The sequence below is a fragment of the Pogoniulus pusillus genome, chromosome 41 (assembly GCF_015220805.1).
Source record: "Pogoniulus pusillus isolate bPogPus1 chromosome 41, bPogPus1.pri, whole genome shotgun sequence".
NCBI classification, from domain to species: domain Eukaryota; kingdom Metazoa; phylum Chordata; class Aves; order Piciformes; family Lybiidae; genus Pogoniulus; species Pogoniulus pusillus.
In genome coordinates, this window is record NC_087304.1 from 1,117,408 (window position 1) to 1,135,099 (window position 17,692).

A 17,692-nucleotide genomic window follows, 5' to 3' on the forward strand; every position below is an offset into this window, starting at 1 on the left:
GTGTCTGTCTGTTGGGAGCAGGCAGTGTCTGTTGGGAGCAGGCAGTGTGTGTTGGGAGCAGGCAGTGTCTGTCTGTTGGGAGCAGGCAGTGTCTGTTGGGAGCAGGCAGTGTCTGTCTGTTGGGAGCAGGCAGTGTCTGTTTGGAGCAGGCAGTGTCTGTTGGGAGCAGGCAGTGTCTGTCTGTTGGGAGCAGGCAGTGTCTGTTGGGAGCAGGCAGTGTGTGTTGGGAGCAGGCAGTGTCTGTCTGTTGGGAGCAGGCAGTGTCTGTCTGTTGGGAGCAGGCAGTGTCTGTTTGTTGGGAGCAGGCAGTGTCTGTTGGGAGCAGGCAGTGTCTGTTGGGAGCAGGCAGTGTCTGTTGGGAGCAGGCAGTGTCTGTCTGTTGGGAGCAGGCAGTGTCTGTCTGTTGGGAGCAGGCAGTGTTTGTTTCCCAGGTGTAGGTAGTGTCTGTTTGCTGAATCTGCTCCCCTCAGGTGAAGAAGAGGCTGATGAAGGTTCCCTCACCCTGCCTTCTTCCCTACATTTGCAGTCCACTCTTTCATCTCTGTCCTGGGTTTGCTCCTTTTTCCAGCCCGTCCTCTTCCTCCTCTTCTCCAAACCTCTTCTTTCACCCCAGCCTTTGCTCTTCCATGAGGTTGTTGCCCCAGCCTCGATTTCACCTCTTTTGAGGAGGTGTTTGGAGGGGAGGTCCAGGCTGCTCCCCACCTCCTTTGGCTCCTTGCCAGCACTGTCTGTGATGCTGGACAATGGGATGGAGGTCATGAGGAGATGGTGCCCAAGGCTCGGATAGGGGAGCACAGTGCTCCTGCTCCAGTGCAGAAAGCAGGGCTGTGTCCTCTCCTTCCCACCAGCCTCCTGCAGAGACACAAAGGTCTAACCAGCCTAGGGGCCTGGCAGCAGGAGCCTCCCTCCTGCCCGTGCCTGTAGGCTTTGATCCTGCTCCCAGGGAGCTGTGCAGTGCTTATCACTGGCTCCTCTGACAGCTCCTCTGCCGCAGCCTGTGGGGCTTGTGCATGGCAAGGAGCAAAGCTGGGATGTGCCCACCAGCATCTGGGGGCTCCTGGGGGCTGGGCAAGCCTGCAGAGAAAGGTGAAAGCCCTAACAGCATCCCTGAGCTCTTCCCCTTGGGCTGACCTCCCCTGGCACCCAGACACATCCTCTGTGGTTTCCAAGCAGCCCACACATTGAGCAGGAGTGGTGCAGCCTGCATTTGGGAAGCTCCATCCCTTCTGCTCACCGCTGGTCTGGCAGCCTGGCTAGGCTCAGAGGCTGCAGATGCCTCTCTCCTCCCTTGCAGGTGGCAGATTTCACCACAGCAACATCATCTGAAGCTGCTCCTGAACGTGCCTCAGCCTGAAGTTCTCTTCAGCAGGTGGAGTTTTGGTATCTCCAGCCTATGTGGGACATTCTGAGCCTGCTCCAGGCCCCTCAGCACTGTAAGCAAAGGCAAGCTCCATCCCATGGTGTTAGCTGTCTCCAGGTCACAGGAGGCAGGCATGGACCCACCCCATGGACCCATCATGTCTCCTGCAGGCCCTGCTGAACCATCTCCTCGAGAGTGCCTGCAGCTCCCCCCGGGCTGGGGAGACAGCCCTCAGACACAGACATCTGCAGCTGGCACAGAGACAAATCCTGCTGAAGGAACTTTATTTTGCAGGCTCCTAGGAGATCCCAGCTGTGGGAGTCTTCTCCAGCAGGTGGAGGGAGGCAGTCAGGAGCTGTAGCTGGGGACGCTCTGACCAGTCACGAAGGGTTAATTCTTCCCTCGGTGCAGCACCAGGACAGAGGTCCCCGAGGTAAGGAGATCCTACACAACTCAGCTGAACAAGGCCCAAAGACACCGCAGGCTGCAGTGAGCTCTGCTGTGAGCAGGTTCTCAACAGAAGCCTCCATAGGTTCCTTCCCCCTAACCCCTCCTGAGCTTCTCCCTCTGAGCCTTCTCTCACTGCCTCCCCTCCGTCAGGGCCACATCTTGAGCCATGTCCCAGGACCCAGCCAGACCCAAGGGTGGACTTTCACACCCTCGAACGAGGCCAGGGGAAAGGTGAAGATGGGAAGCTCCTCATCCACACTGAAGAATGCCACCCTGCCCTCGGCACAGTCCAGGCAGACTCGGAGGCGCCTGGGGACGCGGAGCTGCGGGAGCGGAGTGCGGCTGGGCGAGGAGAGAGCTTGGAGCTGCCCTGCCCACAGCCCCACTGCCCAGATGCCCTCCTCGGGCTTGAACTCAATCTCCCCCTTCCTTTTCACGTCCTCTCTGCAGACCCCCACGGTCCATCCTCCTGCATCCACCACCTCCACCTCCCAGCAGTGCCTGCCCGAGGTGAAGCCTTCCCGGCCCAGCACACAGCGCCAGGGGTTGAACCTCTGGGGGCCGTCGGGGAGGTCCTGCCGCCTGTCTTCTCGCCTCACGTCCCTGCAGTCTTCGGACAGGACGAGGTCGCAGTGGGCTGTGTCTGGATCCAGAACCACCTTCACTGCGGGAGAGATGGAGCTGACAGGCCAGGGCAGAGCTCACCCCGGCAGAGAGCTCTGCTGGGCTGTGTGAGGAGGCAGAAGGGCACAGGGGGCAGCTGGCACACTGCAGCAGAGGGACAGAACGAGGTGCCAGCATTAGTGCCAGGGGCAGGCAGGGAAGCAGAGAGATGACATCGAGCAGAGAAGGAAGAGGATGGAGGAAGTCTCCCGTGTCTCTAAGATGTGGCCACCATGGCTCACTGAGGACTCTCTCCAGAGCTGCCTGAGACTCGGGCAGGAAGCAAATGAAGAAAGGCTCTGAGTGCTGTTTCGTCCTAGAGTGCAGGTTGGCAGAAGCATCCTTGGTGCCACCAGCATCACCGCTGGGGGGCACCTACCAGGAAGGAAGATGAAAGCAGTGAAGAGGATTCAGCACCCTGAAAGAGCAAACCTCACTTACCCTCCTCTATGGGTGCTGCATATCTTCTCCATGCTTGGAAAGAGAAGGAACCAGAGGTGAGAGGCAATCTGAACAGCCTTGGCCTGGGCTGGCATGGGGTGCCAAGGTGCCAGCATGGCACACATCTGCCTAATTGCTGCTGCCTTGGTGACAGCCATCTCACAGCATGGGGCTCCAAGACTTCAGTGCTTATCAACCCCAAAGGGCTCCATCCATTTTCTGCCACAACAATCACTCTGCCTGCCCCAGCCCAGCCACATTTGTGTTCTGCTTCCTCTTGCTTTGAAAACTCAAAGCATTTTCTCCCTTGTCTGGAAGGATTTCAGGGAGTAGCTGAAAGCCACAGGGAGAGCAAAGGGAAAGATCAGAGGATCTCAGGGTCAGGGATGTCAGGGCTTGGAAGGGACCTCTGGAGATCTTCCAGTCCAACCCCTGCCAGAGCAGGGCCATAGAACCCAGTGCAGGTCACACAGGAACACATCCAGACAGGGCTGGAAAGGCTCCAGAGGAGACTCCACAACCTCTCTGGGCAGCCTGGGCCCAGCTCTGGACCCTTACAGCCAAGAAGTTCTTCCTCATGCTGAGCTGGAACTTCCTGTGCTGCAGCTTCCATCCAGTGCCTCTTGTCCCATGGCAGGGCACAAGTGAGCAGAGGCTGTCCCTGTCCCTTCCTTCCCGACCCCAGCCCTCAGCTATTTGCAGACACTGCTCAGATCCCCTCTCAGCCTTCTCCTCTGCAGGCTGAGCAGCCCCAGGGCTCAGCCTCTGCTCAGCAGGAACAGGACCTTTGAGAAAATAGCCCTGAAGGAAAGTGCCCCAGGAGGGAAGGAGTAGGACACTCACCCAGCTCTTCAGCCTGCCTCTCTGCAAAGGAAGGTGCAGCAGCTCAGATGGGGGGTGGGCACCCATTTGGGCAGAACCCACACCATAACCACCTGCACCTGCAGGAGGGCAGGTTTCTGCCAGCACCTGGCAATACCAAGCCCTCCCCGCCCCAGCCTGGAGCTCAGCTCTGCAGGTGATGGTGCAGCTTTGTCCCTTGCCTACAAGGGGACCTGTCACAGGGCACTCTCAGCCTCCCTGTGCCACTGCTGCAGTCATCCAGCCCCCACCCCAGGCACCTCTCCAGTGACCTTTAGTTCTCTTTTTTCCATTTTCCCACTATTTCCCCCTCCCCCCACCCCCAGCTCACTTCACAGCTTACAAGTGCCAGTGAAGGAGCAGAGCTCAGAGCTCTGCCTGCACAGTCTCTGCCCGACCTCGGGAGGAAGAGGAGCAGACTCACCAATTTCTGCCTCACGCTCCCCTAGACAGAAAACAGAGACACGACCCAGTTACTGCCGGAGCCTGCCCTGGGCTGCAGCTGCAGGACGCACGGGAGGGGCTGCAGCGAGGGGCAGCTGCGCTGCTGCTGCTGTCCAGCCTGAAGGCAAGGAAGCTGCTGGGCCCCGAGTGCCCTGCACTGCGTTGTCTTCATGGGACCACAGAATGCATTGGGCTTGAAGGGACCCTTGAAGGGCATCTTGCCCAACCCCCCTGCAAGCAGCAGGGACACCTCCAGCTACAGCAGGCTGCCCAGGGATACATCCAGCCTGGCCTGGAACACCTCCAGGCAGGAGACATCCACAGACTCCCTGGGCAGCCTGTGCCAGTCTCTCCCCACCCTCACTCTCAACATCTTCCTCCTCTCCACTCTCACTCTCCCAGCTCAAAGCCATTGCCCTCGGCCTGGCACTCCTAGCCCTTGGCAAAAGTCCTCCCCAGGTCTCCTGGAGTCTCCTCAGCTATGGCAAGGCTGCTCTGAGGTCTCCCTGGAGCCTTATCCTCTCCAGGCTGCACAGCCCTAACACCCAGCCTGTCCCCACTGCAGAGCTTCTCCAGCCCTCTGGAGCATCTTTGTGGCCTCCTCTGGACCCTCTCCAGCAAGTCCAGGTTGTTCTTGTATTAAGGGTCCCATATCTGGCCCCAGCCCTGCAGCTGAGGTCTCCCCAGAGCCCAGCAGAGGGGCAGAATCCCTCTCTCCAGCTCTGCCCACACTGCTCTGGGTGCAGCCCAGGCTGCCCTTGGCCTTCTGTGCTGCCAGTGCCCACTGCTGGCTCCTGCCCAGCTTCTCCCCCACCAGCACCCCCAGGTGCTTCTCTGCAGGGCTGCTCTCAGTCTCCTCACCCCCACTCTGGACTGGTATTGAAGGCTACCCTGACCTAGGTGCAGGACCTTGCACTTGGCCTTACTGAACCTCATGAAGCTCTTCTCAGCCACTTCTGCCTGTCCAGGTCCCTCTGGTTGGCTCTCATCCCATCCTGTCTCATCCCATCCCACCCCAGCCCTCACTCTTGTCAACTGCACCACTCAGCTTGGTGCCATCTGCAAACTTGCTGAGCCTGCCTCAGCCTCACCTCCTCATTTCTCCCCCCTGGCATGGAGCAGGAGCTCATTTTCAACAGCCAAAGGTCTATTTCCTGGCAAGCAGACAAAGACATTTGCCCTCTCCAGGGGGCTTTGTGCTTTCTACCTTTCTTGGTGACCAAACACCCTACATTTCTGCAAGAAAATCCTCAGCAGAGAATTAGTTTCCCAGAGCCTCCCCCGTGGGACCTGTCACTGCACTGCCACATCCCTGCTCAGGGCAGCAGTGCCACACACAGCAGCAGCCCCCGGGGCCAACATCCCAACGGCTTTCCAGAGGGAATTTTCCCATTGTGAGGGAGTGAGAGGAGGGGAAGTAAAGTGCCTTGGCCAGGATGAGAGGCTGCACTGAGAGGTCTGAGAGGTGCCACAGGGGATGTGGCTGGGAGGACAGGGAGGGAGACTTACGCAGGGCTGCCTTCTGTAGCGCTGGAAAGCAAAACCAGGAGAGGTCAGAGCAGAGGACAGCCCCAGAGCACCACAGCCCTGACACCTCCCTGCTCCCTCACACCTCCCTGCTCCCTCACACCTCCCTCACACCTCCCTGCTCCCTCACACTCCCTGCTCCCTCACACCTCCCTGCTCCCTCACACTCCCTGCTCCCTCACACTCCCTGCTCCCTCACACTCCCTGCTCCCTCACACTCCCTGCTCCCTCACACCTCCCTGCTCCCTCACACCTCCCTGCTCCCTCACACTCCCTGCTCCCTCACACTCCCTGCTCCCTCACACCTCCCTGCTCCCTCACACTTCCCTGCTCCCTCACACTCCCTGCTCCCTCACACTCCCTGCTCCCTCACACTCCCTGCTCCCTCACACCTCCCTGCTCCCTCACACCTCCCTCACACTCCCTGCTCCCTCACACCTCCCTTCTCCCCCACACCTCCCTTCTCCCCCACACCTCCCTTCTCCCTCACACTCCCTGCTCCCCCACACCTCCCTGCTCCCTCACACTTCCCTTCTCCCTCACACTCCCTGCTCCCTCACACCTCCCTGCTCTCTCACACCTCCCTGCTCCCTCACACCTCCCTCACACCTCCCTTCTCCCTCACACTCCCTGCTCCCCCACACCTCCCTGCTCCCTCACACTTCCCTTCTCCCTCACACTCCCTGCTCCCTCACACCTCCCTGCTCCCTCACACTCCTGCTGAGCTGGGGAGGAGACTCAAATTGCTTCAGCTCCTCAAGACCTCTCTCTCAAGGCTTGTGGAGCTCTTGCCCACCCTCCCCCAGCCCACTGTGGTCAGAGCCCAGCCCTGCATGCTTGGAGGCCTGAGCAAGGGCTCCAGCTCTGGGGCAGTTCCACAGGCAAGGGAGGAGCATGGAGCTGAATTCCACCTTCAGTGCCACCAAACCATCCTGCCCCTGGGGTTTCTTAGTTCTGAGACACAGCTGAGGCCCTGAAAATGAAATGTGCTACCCCAAATCTTCCTCCAGCTTTGGGAAGGACCTTGAGAGCCCTTGGAAGAGTTGAGTTCACTGCTGGCACCACCTCTGCTCATGCTCCCTTAGCCTCTGTAACCACTGACCCCAGAACTGCAACCTCACTTTGGCATTTCCTACATCCATGGCACCACTTTCTTACAGCCAAACCATTTCCCTCCCCCAGGCCCTCCAGCAGTGTGCCCCAGGAGCTCCCCCACCCCGAGGGAACTCCCCAGCTTCTGGGAAGGGGAAGCAGAGCTCACCTATTGTTGCCTGCTGCCTTCCTAAAGGAGGAGGAGAGAAAGGAAGGTGAAGAGAGGAAGAACTCAGCTTTGCTTGGAGGGCAGAAGGGCTGTGGGGTCTGGAGGTGCAGCAGTGCCTGAGTGACCCAACAGCTCCACTGCCCTTCGGTGTCCCCTGCATTGTTCACCCCCCAGGGGCCAGCAGAAGCAAGGGAAGCTCTGTCAGCCCCCACCCCCCCACCCCCAAGGTGCTGAGGCTCTCTTGCAGGCCTGGGTAAGTTACTGCTCAGTTTCTGTGGGGAGAGCCCACCTGGGGCAAGGCTCACCCTGCTGTGCCCATGTCCCTCTGTGAGGGGCATCTGGGTGGGCAAGCAACCTTTATTCTCTTGCCAGAATGTGCCCACGATGCCACCAGAAGGCTCAGGCACCTCCCAGCCATTTCCCTGCCCCCCTCCTCCACCAAAACCAGAGGTGACCCAAACAGGACAGGCACCAGCCCCGTGCCAAGCCCTGTGCCAGGCCCTTACCTCTCACTTTAAGCAGATAAACAGCAAGCAGAAGGAGAGCAACCACAGCCAGCAGGGTCACGCCCAGGGCTGCCATCCAGGGCTGGGCATTCTGGAAAAAGGGATCTGGAAAATGAAGCCCAGAGGGGCTGGGAGGGCTGCAGGGAGCAGACATCTCCATTGCACACCTGCAGCTCTGGAGTGCTCCACACAGGAAGGGCAAGGACCTGGTGGAGAGGGTCCAAGGAGGACACAAAGATGATCGGAGGCTGCAGCAGCTCTGCTATGGGCACAGCCTGGCAGAGTTGGGGCTGTGCAGCTTGGAGAGGAGAAGGCTCCAGGGAGACCCCAGAGCTGCAGTTCAGCATCTGCAGGGCACCTGTAGGCAGTTGGGGAGGGACTGCTCAGAAGGGCCTGTGGGGACAGGCTGAGGGCAGTGGTTTGGCAGTGGAGCAGGGCAGAGTTAGGTTGGGCATCAGGAGGGAGCTCTGCACAGTGAGGGTGAGGAGAGACTGGCACAGGCTGCCCTGGGAGGTGGTTGTGGCCACCCCTGGAGACATTGAAACCAGACCTGATGTGTCCCTGGGCAGCCTGCTCTAGCTGGAGGTGTCCCTGCAGGGGGTTGGCCAAGTTGCCCGTGGAGGGTCCCTCCCCACCCCATGCCCTGTGCCTCTTCCAACCGAAACACTTCCCTAGTTCTGTGGCACAGCCAAGAGCCAGAGCTGTGTGCATGGGCAGCCTGCAGGGCACTGCCACGCACCCAGCAAAGCCTGCAAAGCACTGCCAGGACTCTGCCAGTGGCACTGGTCCCTCGGGAGCCCAAACAGGGCCCTGCCCCCTGCTCACCTGCCACGTAGAGCGCCGAGGCCTGCCCCTGCTGGCTCAGGGCATCCTGGACCGAGCAGGAGAGGTTCTGCTTGGTGCCCCTGGTGAGGATGATGCTGCTGTTCACTGCGAAGAGTCCCCTGCTGTCCTGGGCAATGTCTTCTGAGAGGGCTGGCAGCTGCTGCCCGTGGGCATCCTGCCACAGCAGGCGGGGCTCTGGGTGCCAGCCTGACGAGTGGCAGCCCAGTCTGATGCCCCCAGCCTGGTACTGCTCCAGCACCAGCAGTGGGGCAGAGCCACTGGCTGCAGGGAAAGACAGAGCCCAGGGTGAGCCTCGTGGCACAGCATGGCCTGGGTGGTGCTCTGCCTGAGAAGGGACAAACCTCAGCATCGGCAAGCCCCAAGGGGGTTGAATGCCACCTGGAGCCAGCTCTGCCTGCAGGCCTGGGGGGACTGTGCCCTCTGCCCTGGGGAGGCCACACCGGGGGTGCTGTGGTCCTCACTGCAAGAGGGGCATGGAGCTGCTGGAGAGGGTCCAGAGAGGAGCAACCAAGCTGGGGAAGGGCCCCGAGTGCAAGTCCTGTGAGGAGCAGCTGAGGGAGCTGGGGGAGCTCAGCCTTCAGAAGAGGAGGCTGAGGAGAGACCTCACTGCCCTCTGCAGCTCCCTGGAGCCAGGCTGGAGTTGGTCTCTTCTCATAGGCACCAAGTGGCAGGACAAGAGGGAAGAGCCTCAGGTTGTGCCAGGGGAGGTTCCCAGGAAGGGTTCTCAGGCACTGGCACAGGCTGCCCTGGGAGCTGGGGACCCCCACCCCCGAGGTGCTTGGAGGATGTGTGGATGTGGTGCTGAGGGCTGTGGCTCAGGGGCACTGCTTTAGAAGCAGAGGTGGATTGTGAGCTCTGGGTGAGTGGTTGAGCTTCACTCGGGCTCACAGGGGTCAGGGGCTGGAAGGGACCCAAAGAGCTCATCCAGTCCAACTCCCTGCCAGAGCAGGACCATCCAGGCTAGCTCAGGCCACACAGGAACACATCCAGACAGGGCTGGAAAGGCTCCACACAAGGAGACTCCACAACCTCTCTGGGCAGCCTGTGCCAGTGCTCTGGGACCCATCCAGGCAAGAAGTCCCCCCTTGTGCTGAGCTGGAGCCTCCTGTGCTGCAGCTTCCACCCCCCCTTGATGACTTGGTGAGCCCAAAGGTGCCCTCCAGCCTTGACAGTTCTATGGGCTCTTTACACAGGACTCAAACATCTGCTGCTGAGCAAAGTGTTCTGCAGGCCTGGTACTAAGGCACAGAAGCCTCAACCACAACCTTCTCATTTCACTCCCCAGGGGCTTTCCCTACACCCACTGACAGCAATGGAACACAGCCAGGGAGACTCCTGAGGTAGCAGCAGATCTCCTGAGCCTCTCCACAGGCAATTTCACCTGGCTGAGACATTCTTGGTGTTCTAAACCAGGGGACTAGAGCCTGGCTGGGATACTTTAGTGAGAGGAATTGGATGCCAGGCTGTGCAAAGGAGGCAATGGTGAGGTCTGCTGCACTCAGAGGCTTGCTGAGATGTATGAAAGCAAGAGCACAGCCATAGCTAACACAGTTTGCTCTCTGCCTGCCTCCTCTCTCTGACCTGCTGTCTGTGTGACCAATCCCTCTGCTTCCTAACCCCCTGCCTGGTTCTCCTAACTGACCTTGAACTCTGGGATAAGGCAGAGGGGTGGAAAGGAAGTGGAAGGGTGGTTGGGAGCCCCTCCTGGGCACTCTGGTTGCTGGGAGGGCTGCTGTGCCTCTGGATTACCTCTGCCTGCAGCTGTGTGTTGTGAGCCCCTGCTGAGCTGCGAGTGCAGAGCTCCACTCCCCTGTGTCCAGCCACTGACTCCACTCTGGGTGATTCTCCTAAGGGGGGTCAGGTAACACCCAAACCACCACACACAGCCTGGAGACACTCGAGGTGGGAGTGGATGTGGCCCTGGGCAGCCTGCTCCAGCCGGAGCTGTCCCTGCTGGAGCCCAAAGATGCCCTCGGAGGACCCAGCGCGATCCGTGCGGCTGCGACCCTGCTTCGGGGCAGGAGAGGGAGGGGAAGCCAGGGGCAGGGAGAGCGGCGGCAGAGGGCACCCACCTGTCACCCGCAGCTCCACCACGGCCTCGTCGTAGTGCGGGTCCCTGCGGACGAAGCAGGTGTAGCTGCCTCGGTCTGCCAGCCGCGCCCGGAGCAGCTTCAGGTCCACGCTGCCGTTGGGGAGGCCTCCCCGGAGCAGCCTGGTGCGGCCCTGGAACTGCGGCATCTGCTCGCCGAACTGGTCCTGCCCCTGCTTGTAGCGGTGCACGAAGGGCGAGAAGTGCTCCCGGAACCAGGTCACCTCCAGCTGCGCCCAGCCCTGCGCCGGCCGCACCTGGCAGGGCAGCACCGCGTCCTGCCCCGCGGCCACCACCACCGGCCCGGGGGCGGCTGTCACCTGCAGCACGGCTGCGACAGAGCCGCGGGGGAAGCAGAAAGGCGCCTGAGAGGGCTGCGAGGGTGGCTGCTGTGTGCCAGGCTGTGTGCCAGGCTGTGTGCCAGGCTGTGTGCCAGGGGAGGGTTAGATTGGCTGCATCGCAGAGTGTCAGGGGCTGGAAGGGACCTCCCCAGCCCAACCCCTGCAGAGCAGCAGCACCCAGAGCAGGTCACACGTCCAGGCAGCTCTGCAGCATCTCCGGAGAGGGAGGCTCCACAGCCCCCCCGGGCAGCCTGTGCCAGGCTCTGTCACCCTCACAGGGCAAAAACTCCTCCTCCTGTTTAAAGGACACTGCCTCTGCCTCAGCTTCCACCACTGCCCCTTGGCCTCTCACCGCTCAGGCTGGAGGTGAGCAAAAATGCCTGCTGCTGGAGTGGTCAAGGACTGGCACAGGCTGCCCAGGGAGGTGGTGGAGTGCCCAGCCCTGGAAGTGTTCCAGAACCCTGTGGCCATGGCACATGTTCTGGTGCCCATGGTGGGGCTGGGCTGCTGGCTGGACTGGATGCCCTCAGAGAGCTTTTCCCACCCAAGCACTTGTGTGATTCTATGATCACGTTGGCACCAGGACTGTGCCAGGGAGACATGGCAGTGAGGGGGTGCTGGGAGAGGGCCCCTGCCATGCAGCGTGTGGGTGGGCTGGGGCCAGCCCTCTTCTCCTGCCTCTCCCTCCTGTGCTAGCAGGAAGGTTCATCAGAGCCCTAAGAGATGCTTTGCCTCAGGGGGCACACACTGCCCGTGCTGCCTGGGCGGGCAGGAAAGCAGGAGGAGGAATGGAGGCAGTGGCTGGAGGGTTCCTGGGTGGTTGGCTGAGGAGAGCAGAACACTTGGGTAGAAAGAAAACTCAGATACCCTCAGGTGAGAAAAGAAAACCATCTCAGGTGAGGCTCTGGGCATCTTTGGCAGTGTGAACAGAAAGGCTGAGCAATGAGCTGGGCACTCAGCTGGCAGGGGGATGGCTCCTGCTGAAGGAAAGCAAAAGCAAAGCAAGGTAAGCTCCAAGCCAGCTGCTGTGCTGTCTGCTTGTGCCAGGCTGCTCCAGGTCAGCAGCTCACAGAGGGAGTCCAGAAGAGGTTTGGACAGGATTTTGTTGCTGTTGGTTTGGGGTTTCTTTGGTTTGTTTTGGATTGAGCTGGTTCTGCAAAGGCTCCAATGCACCCTGGACACAGGCCAGTGAAACCAGGATGTGCTGGGAACAGGCAAAACAGGGAGGGAGATGGCAGCAGATTATAGGCTGGCTGTTAGGAGGAAGTAGTTAGCAGAGAGAGTGATTGGCACTGGAATGGGATGCCCAAGGAGGTGGTGGAGTCACCATCCCTGGAGGTGTTGAAGCCAAGCCTGGCTGGGGCTCTTGGTGCCATGGTCTGGTTGCTTGGCCAGGGCTGGGGGATAGGCTGGGCTGGGTGAGCTTGGAGCTCTCTTCCAACCTGGCTGATTCTATGAATCTATAATCAGCTCATCAGCACCTCCTCACCTGTGTCTGTGGCCACTGAGGCTGTGCAAATGCCTGTGCTGGCATGGCCAGGGGGACAGAGCAGGAGCCAGGGGGACAGAGCAGGAGCCAGGGGAACAGACCAGGGGCCAGAGGGACAGACCAGGGGACGAGGATATAGAGCAGAGGCTAAGGGGACAGAGCAGGCCAGAGGGACAGACCAGCAGCCAGAGAAGTGCTGCTGCTCTTGGGCAAGGTCTGTGGCAAAGGGCCTGACCCTGCTCTGTGTTCTGCTGCCAGCTGGCAGGGGCAAAGCCACAGGGATCAGCAAGGACTGCAGGGTTGGGACTGGTGGGGAATGTTTCTGAGGGTCAGTCAGCTTGGGGCCATCTCAGCAGCTGAACCACATCCTCATCACCTGCAGCTACCAAAGAGTCTTTGCACTGGAGCCTCTCAACAGCTCTTTCCTTAACTGAATGTCCTCAAACCAGCACAAGAAGCCAATCAATACAGAGCAGGACCTGGCAGGCTAAGAGATGCTCTAAGCTGTGACCAGAGAAGGAAAAGGAATTCAGAAGTTCCAACAAAGCTGAAGCTTGAAAGACCCTCAGAGACCTTGGAGCCTCCTAGCTGGCAGACCCTGCCCAAAAGAAACCTTCACCTGCTGAGCATGGGCAGGGCATGGAAGAGAGGCTGAAGCTGTAAAGGGAAGTGAGGAAGAGAGTGCCCAAGGGCTGGTTCCTGGGTGCTGACACCAGCTGCGACCTCTGCATTGCATCACGGCAGTGCCCAGCCCAGGTTTCAGCCTCTGTGCTGGGTCTGTGGCAGTGCCTCCAGCACCCAAAACTTGAGCAGCTCTGTGGCAAAGCAAAGCCTGCTCCTGAGTGCCAAATGCAGCAGGGAGGGGTTGGGTTCCTCACTGCAGCGACAGGATCCCTACCTGGCTGCAGCTCCTGGGCTTGGACAACGAATCCACACAGGACAAAAGGCAGCAGAGAGCAGCAGAGGTGGAAACTGGAGAGCATCCTCTTCACTGGGAGGGCAGGGTAGGGGAGGAGAGGGAGAGGGCAAAACGGAGGAGAAACAAAAGAATGAAACCCAGGCCAAAGCAGCACCAGAAATCACTTCTAAGGGGGTTCAGTGCTGGTTGCAGCCCCTTTCTGTGTGTGTCTAGGGAAGAGCCTCAGCTGCTGAAGGCTGACATTGGTTTTCCCTCACCAGCCTGCCTTTGCCTGGTGCTTTGCACACACAAAGTGCCCAACTGGTGTGGGAATGTCCCATGAGGAAGTGAGCTGCAACCTCTCCCCCAGCCCCTGAGCAAGGGCAGCTGTAAGAAAACAGAGCCCTCACTTTTCTGAAGCAGCTGTGAGAAGCAGATGGGAAGAAGTAGGAGGAGAGCCCCAGGCCCAGGCAGAGCCAGGGCTGCTCCTCCCGGCTGCATTCGGGACTCAGCTGGCAGCACCTCCCCTGCCACCCTACCCTCAGACCAGGGGCAGCAAAATGAATCGAGCCAAGGTGGGACCTGGCCATGCCCTGAGCCTCCCAAGCCTCCTTCCCACTTGCTGGCTGAGTCCTGGCACTCCCAGTGACAGCTGAAACCCACAACCTGCTTGGGCAGTTGGCAGCTGCCCCAGACCCTTTGTACCTGGAGGCCCTGAGCAGTCTGATGGGCACAGGGTTGGAGCTGCTGGGTCCTGGGGCAGGGCTGGAGCTGCTGGGTCCTGGGACTGGAGCTGGAGCTGCTGGGTCCTGGGGCAGGGTTGGAGCTGCTGGGTCCTGGGGCAGGGTTGGAGCTGCTGGGTCCTGGGACTGGAGCTGGAGCTGCTGGGTCCTGGGGCAGGGTTGGAGCTGCTGGGTCCTGGGGCTGGAGCTGGAGCTGCTGGGTCCTGGGACTGGAGCTGGAGCTGCTAGGTCCTGGGGCAGGGTTGGAGCTGCTGGGTCCTGGGGCAGGGCTGGAGCTGCTGGGTCCTGGGGCAGGGCTGGAGCTGCTGGGTCCTGGGGCAGGGCTGGAGCTGCTGGGTCCTGGGGCAGGGTTGGAGCTGCTGGGTCCTGGGGCAGGGCTGGAGCTGCTGGGTCCTGGGGCAGGGCTGGAGCTGCTGGGTCCTGGGGCTGGAGCTGGAGCTGCTGGGTCCTGGGACTGGAGCTGGAGCTGCTGGGTCCTGGGGCAGGGTTGGAGCTGCTGGGTCCTGGGGCAGGGTTGGAGCTGCTGGGTCCTGGGGCAGGGCTAGAGCTGCTGGGTCCTGGGGCAGGGTTGGAGCTGCTGGGTCCTGGGGCAGGGTTGGAGCTGCTGGGTCCTGGGGCTGGAGCTGGAGCTGCTGGGTCCTGGGGCAGGGTTGGAGCTGCTGGGTCCTGGGGCAGGGTTGGAGCTGCTGGGTCCTGGGGCAGGGTTGGAGCTGCTGGGTCCTGGGGCAGGGCTGGAGCTGCTGGGTCCTGGGGCAGGGTTGGAGCTGCTGGGTCCTGGGGCAGGGCTAGAGCTGCTGGGCTGTCACCCGCTGCCTCCGGAGGGCCCTCTCAGAGCCGAGGGAGGCATTTCCCTGTCTGAGAAGCAGCCACAAACGTCAGCCTGTGACTCATATCCTGCTGCGCTGCCTCTGCTTCGGAGTCAGGCAGCAGAGGCTGGGCAGTGCTGGGCAGCGCTGGGCAGTGCTGGGCAGCGCTGGGTGGGGCTGGGCGGGGCTGGGTGGGGCTGGAGCAGTGATGGGGTAGACCTGGGGTAGGGCTGGGCAGTGCTAGGGCAGTGCTAGGGCAGGGCTGGGACAGGGCTGGGGTAGGACTTGGGCAGTGCTGAGAGCAGTCTTGGGGAGGAGAACTTGGGGGTGCTGGGGGTGCAAAGCTGGAGGTGAGCTGGCACTGAGCACTGCCAGCACTGCCCCAGCCCTGAGCTGAGCCCCAGCAGTGGGCAGCAGGGGCAGGGAGGGGATTCTGCCCCTCTGCTGTGCTCTGCTGAGACCTCCCTGCAGGGCTGGGGCAGCTCTGGAGCCCTCAGCACAGCACAGGCAGGGACCTGCTGCAGCAGGGCCAGAGGAGGCCACAGCAGTGCTGGCAGGGCTGGCAGGGCTCTGCTGTGAGGCCAGGCTGAGAGCTGGGCTTGGGCAGCCTGCAGGAGAGAAGGCTCCAGGGAGCCCTTCTGTGGCCTTGCAGTGCTCCAAGGGCTGAGCAGAAAGCTGGGCACAGACTTTGGAGCAGGAGCTGTTGGGCCAGGCCAAGGGGGGATGGGCTGGAGCTAAATCTGGGAGGTTTAGAGTACAAAGAATGAAGACTCTTTTTTGTGATGGAGGTAGGGAGAGCCTGTGCCAGGCTGCCAGCTAAGTGGTAGATGTCTCACCCCTGTCACCACCCCAGGCCAGGCTGTTTGCAGCTCTGAGCAACTGGCTCTAGTGGGAGGTGTTGCTGACCTTGGCAAGGGTTGGAACTGGAGGAACTTTAAGGGCCCTTCCATTGTAGGATTCTCTGATATGGTTCTGACAATGCCCCCAGGCACATCCTGAGCACAGGCACACCCTCACCATGGGCACACCCTCACCATGGGCACATCCTCACCACGGGCACATCCTCACCATGGGCACATCCTCACCACGGGCACATCCTCACCATGGGCACACCCTCACCATGGGCACATCCTCACCATGGGCACACCCTCACCATGGGCACATCCTCACCACGGGCACATCCTCACCATGGGCACACCCTCACCATGGGCACATCCTCACCATGGGCACATCCTCACCACGGGCACATCCTCACCATGGGCACATCCTCACCATGGGCACATCCTCAGCACAGGCACACCCTCACCAGGGGCACATCCTCACCACGGGCACATCCTCACCATGGGCATGTCCTCACCATGGGCACGTCCTCACCATGGGCACACCCTCACCACGGGCACATCCTCAGCATGGGCACATCCTCAGCACAGGCACACCCTCACCATGTGCACACCCTCACCATGGGCACACCCTCACCATGTGCACACCCTCACCATGGGCACACCCTCACCATGGGCACATCCTCAGCACGGGCACATCCTCACCATGGGCACACCCTCACCATGTGCACACCCTCACCATGGGCACACCCTCACCATGTGCACACCCTCACCATGGGCACATCCTCACCATGGGCACACCCTCAGCACGGGCACACCCTCACCATGGGCACACCCTCAGCACGGGCACACCCTCACCATGGGCACACCCTCACCATGGGCACACCCTCAGCACGGGCACACCCTCACCATGGGCACACCCTCACCATGGGCACATCCTCACCATGGGCACACCCTCACCATGGGCACACCCTCAGCACGGGCACACCCTCACCATGGGCACACCCTCACCATGGGCACATCCTCACCATGGGCACACCCTCACCATGTGCACACCCTCACCATGGGCACATCCTCACCATGGGCACATCCTCAGCATAGGCACTCTCCACACCTGCATTTTGCAGCCTCCTCCTGCAGCAGTCCCTGGACCTGGCAGGGGCTGGACACTGGCAGCATCTTGTGCATCCCCTGTGAAGAGGTCAGAGGCAGTGGGAAGGAGGTGGCAGAGCTGGATTCACACCAGGACACAGCTCCAGGGTGGGACCAAAGCCCAGCACTAGCTCCAAATTTGCTTAGCAGCCATTCCTGGCCTGGCCAAGAGCTGAGGCCACCAAGGGTGGGCTGGGCAGGGGAGCTGCTGCCCTGAGAACTGTTGCACTCCCCTGGGTGCCAGGTCCAGCACCCAGCCAGGGGCATGTGGAAGGGAAGAGCATCTGCTGGGTAAAGGGACCTGGTGGGTGACTGTGCCAAAAGGGCTGAATGAAGTGAGCAGAGAGCCAGGCCTGGGCAACAACCAACCTCCTGACTGGTGCTGCTCACTGGGTACCACAGCTCCATGGGCACCTCTCAGGGAGGGCAGCCTGCCTGTGGTGGCTGCAAGGATGCAAGGCTGGGGCCCAGGTGCTGCAGGGTGAGTGTGGAAAGCTGTGAACAGCTAAAGGCAGGGGCAGCTGAAGGGAGGACAAAGTGGATGCCAGGCAGAAAGGGGCATAAGAGGGGGCAGCCACAGGTGAAAGGGAGCCAGGCAGGGAGCTGGGCACAGCAGTCCCCAGGCCCAGGAGGGCATCAGGCAGTGGAGGGTCCAAGCTGGTGCCTGGGAGAGGTCCTGTGGGGTCAGTGAGTGAGATCTCTGTGCATCAGACTGGGCCAGATGGGGAGTTGGGGACCTGTGGCAGGGCCAGAGGTGCCTGTGGACCATCACCACCAGTGACCTCCTGCCCCTGCCAGCCTCGGGGGAGGAGGGCATGGGGCTGCCTGTGCTGGTGGGTGTTGGGTCCTGGGGTGGGGGCTGCCCCTTGCTCAGGGCAGGTTGTGTCCCCAAACATGTCACCATTCAGCTGCTCACTGGGAGCAGCTACCTGCACACAGGATGCCAGCAGCAGCCCCCTCATGCCATGCCAGTGCC

The 17,692-nt window shown here is 61.1% G+C and overlaps 1 protein-coding gene across 5 annotated transcripts; it reads right to left on the minus strand.

The window, feature by feature from the left end:
- Window positions 1-1,259: 1,259 nt before the first annotated feature.
- Window positions 1,260-14,069, minus strand: LOC135192132 (butyrophilin subfamily 1 member A1-like). Of its 5 annotated transcripts, none has more exons than XM_064175027.1 (11): window positions 13,882-14,064; window positions 13,177-13,269; window positions 10,432-10,779; window positions 8,339-8,620; window positions 7,514-7,618; window positions 7,008-7,028; window positions 5,729-5,749; window positions 4,200-4,220; window positions 3,758-3,778; window positions 2,915-2,947; window positions 1,260-2,474 (listed from the first exon to the last, which is right to left on the minus strand). In XM_064175027.1, the coding sequence occupies exons 2-11, from the start codon at window positions 13,259-13,261 to the stop codon at window positions 1,957-1,959; spliced, it is 1,455 nt and encodes a 484-aa protein (XP_064031097.1). In that variant the 5' UTR covers window positions 13,262-13,269; window positions 13,882-14,064; the 3' UTR covers window positions 1,260-1,956. The 5 variants fall into 5 exon arrangements, with proteins under 5 accessions (XP_064031097.1, XP_064031099.1, XP_064031100.1 ...); XM_064175029.1 differs by lacking the exon at window positions 13,882-14,064 and adding an exon at window positions 13,455-13,518; XM_064175032.1 differs by having other exon boundaries at window positions 2,112-2,469; window positions 13,882-14,069.
- Window positions 14,070-17,692: the final 3,623 nt, after the last annotated feature.

Coding starts and splice junctions, on each gene's coding strand:
- LOC135192132 (XM_064175027.1), bottom strand. CDS start 13,261: ATGCTCTCCAGTTTCCACCTCTGCTGCTCTCTGCTGCCTTTTGTCCTG. Junction 5,750..7,007: donor AAGGCAGCAGGCAACAATAG/GTGAGCTCTGCT, acceptor TTTGCTTTCCAG/CGCTACAGAAGGCAGCCCTG. Junction 2,948..3,757: donor GAGGCAGGCTGAAGAGCTGG/GTGAGTGTCCTA, acceptor TCTCTTTCCAAG/CATGGAGAAGATATGCAGCA.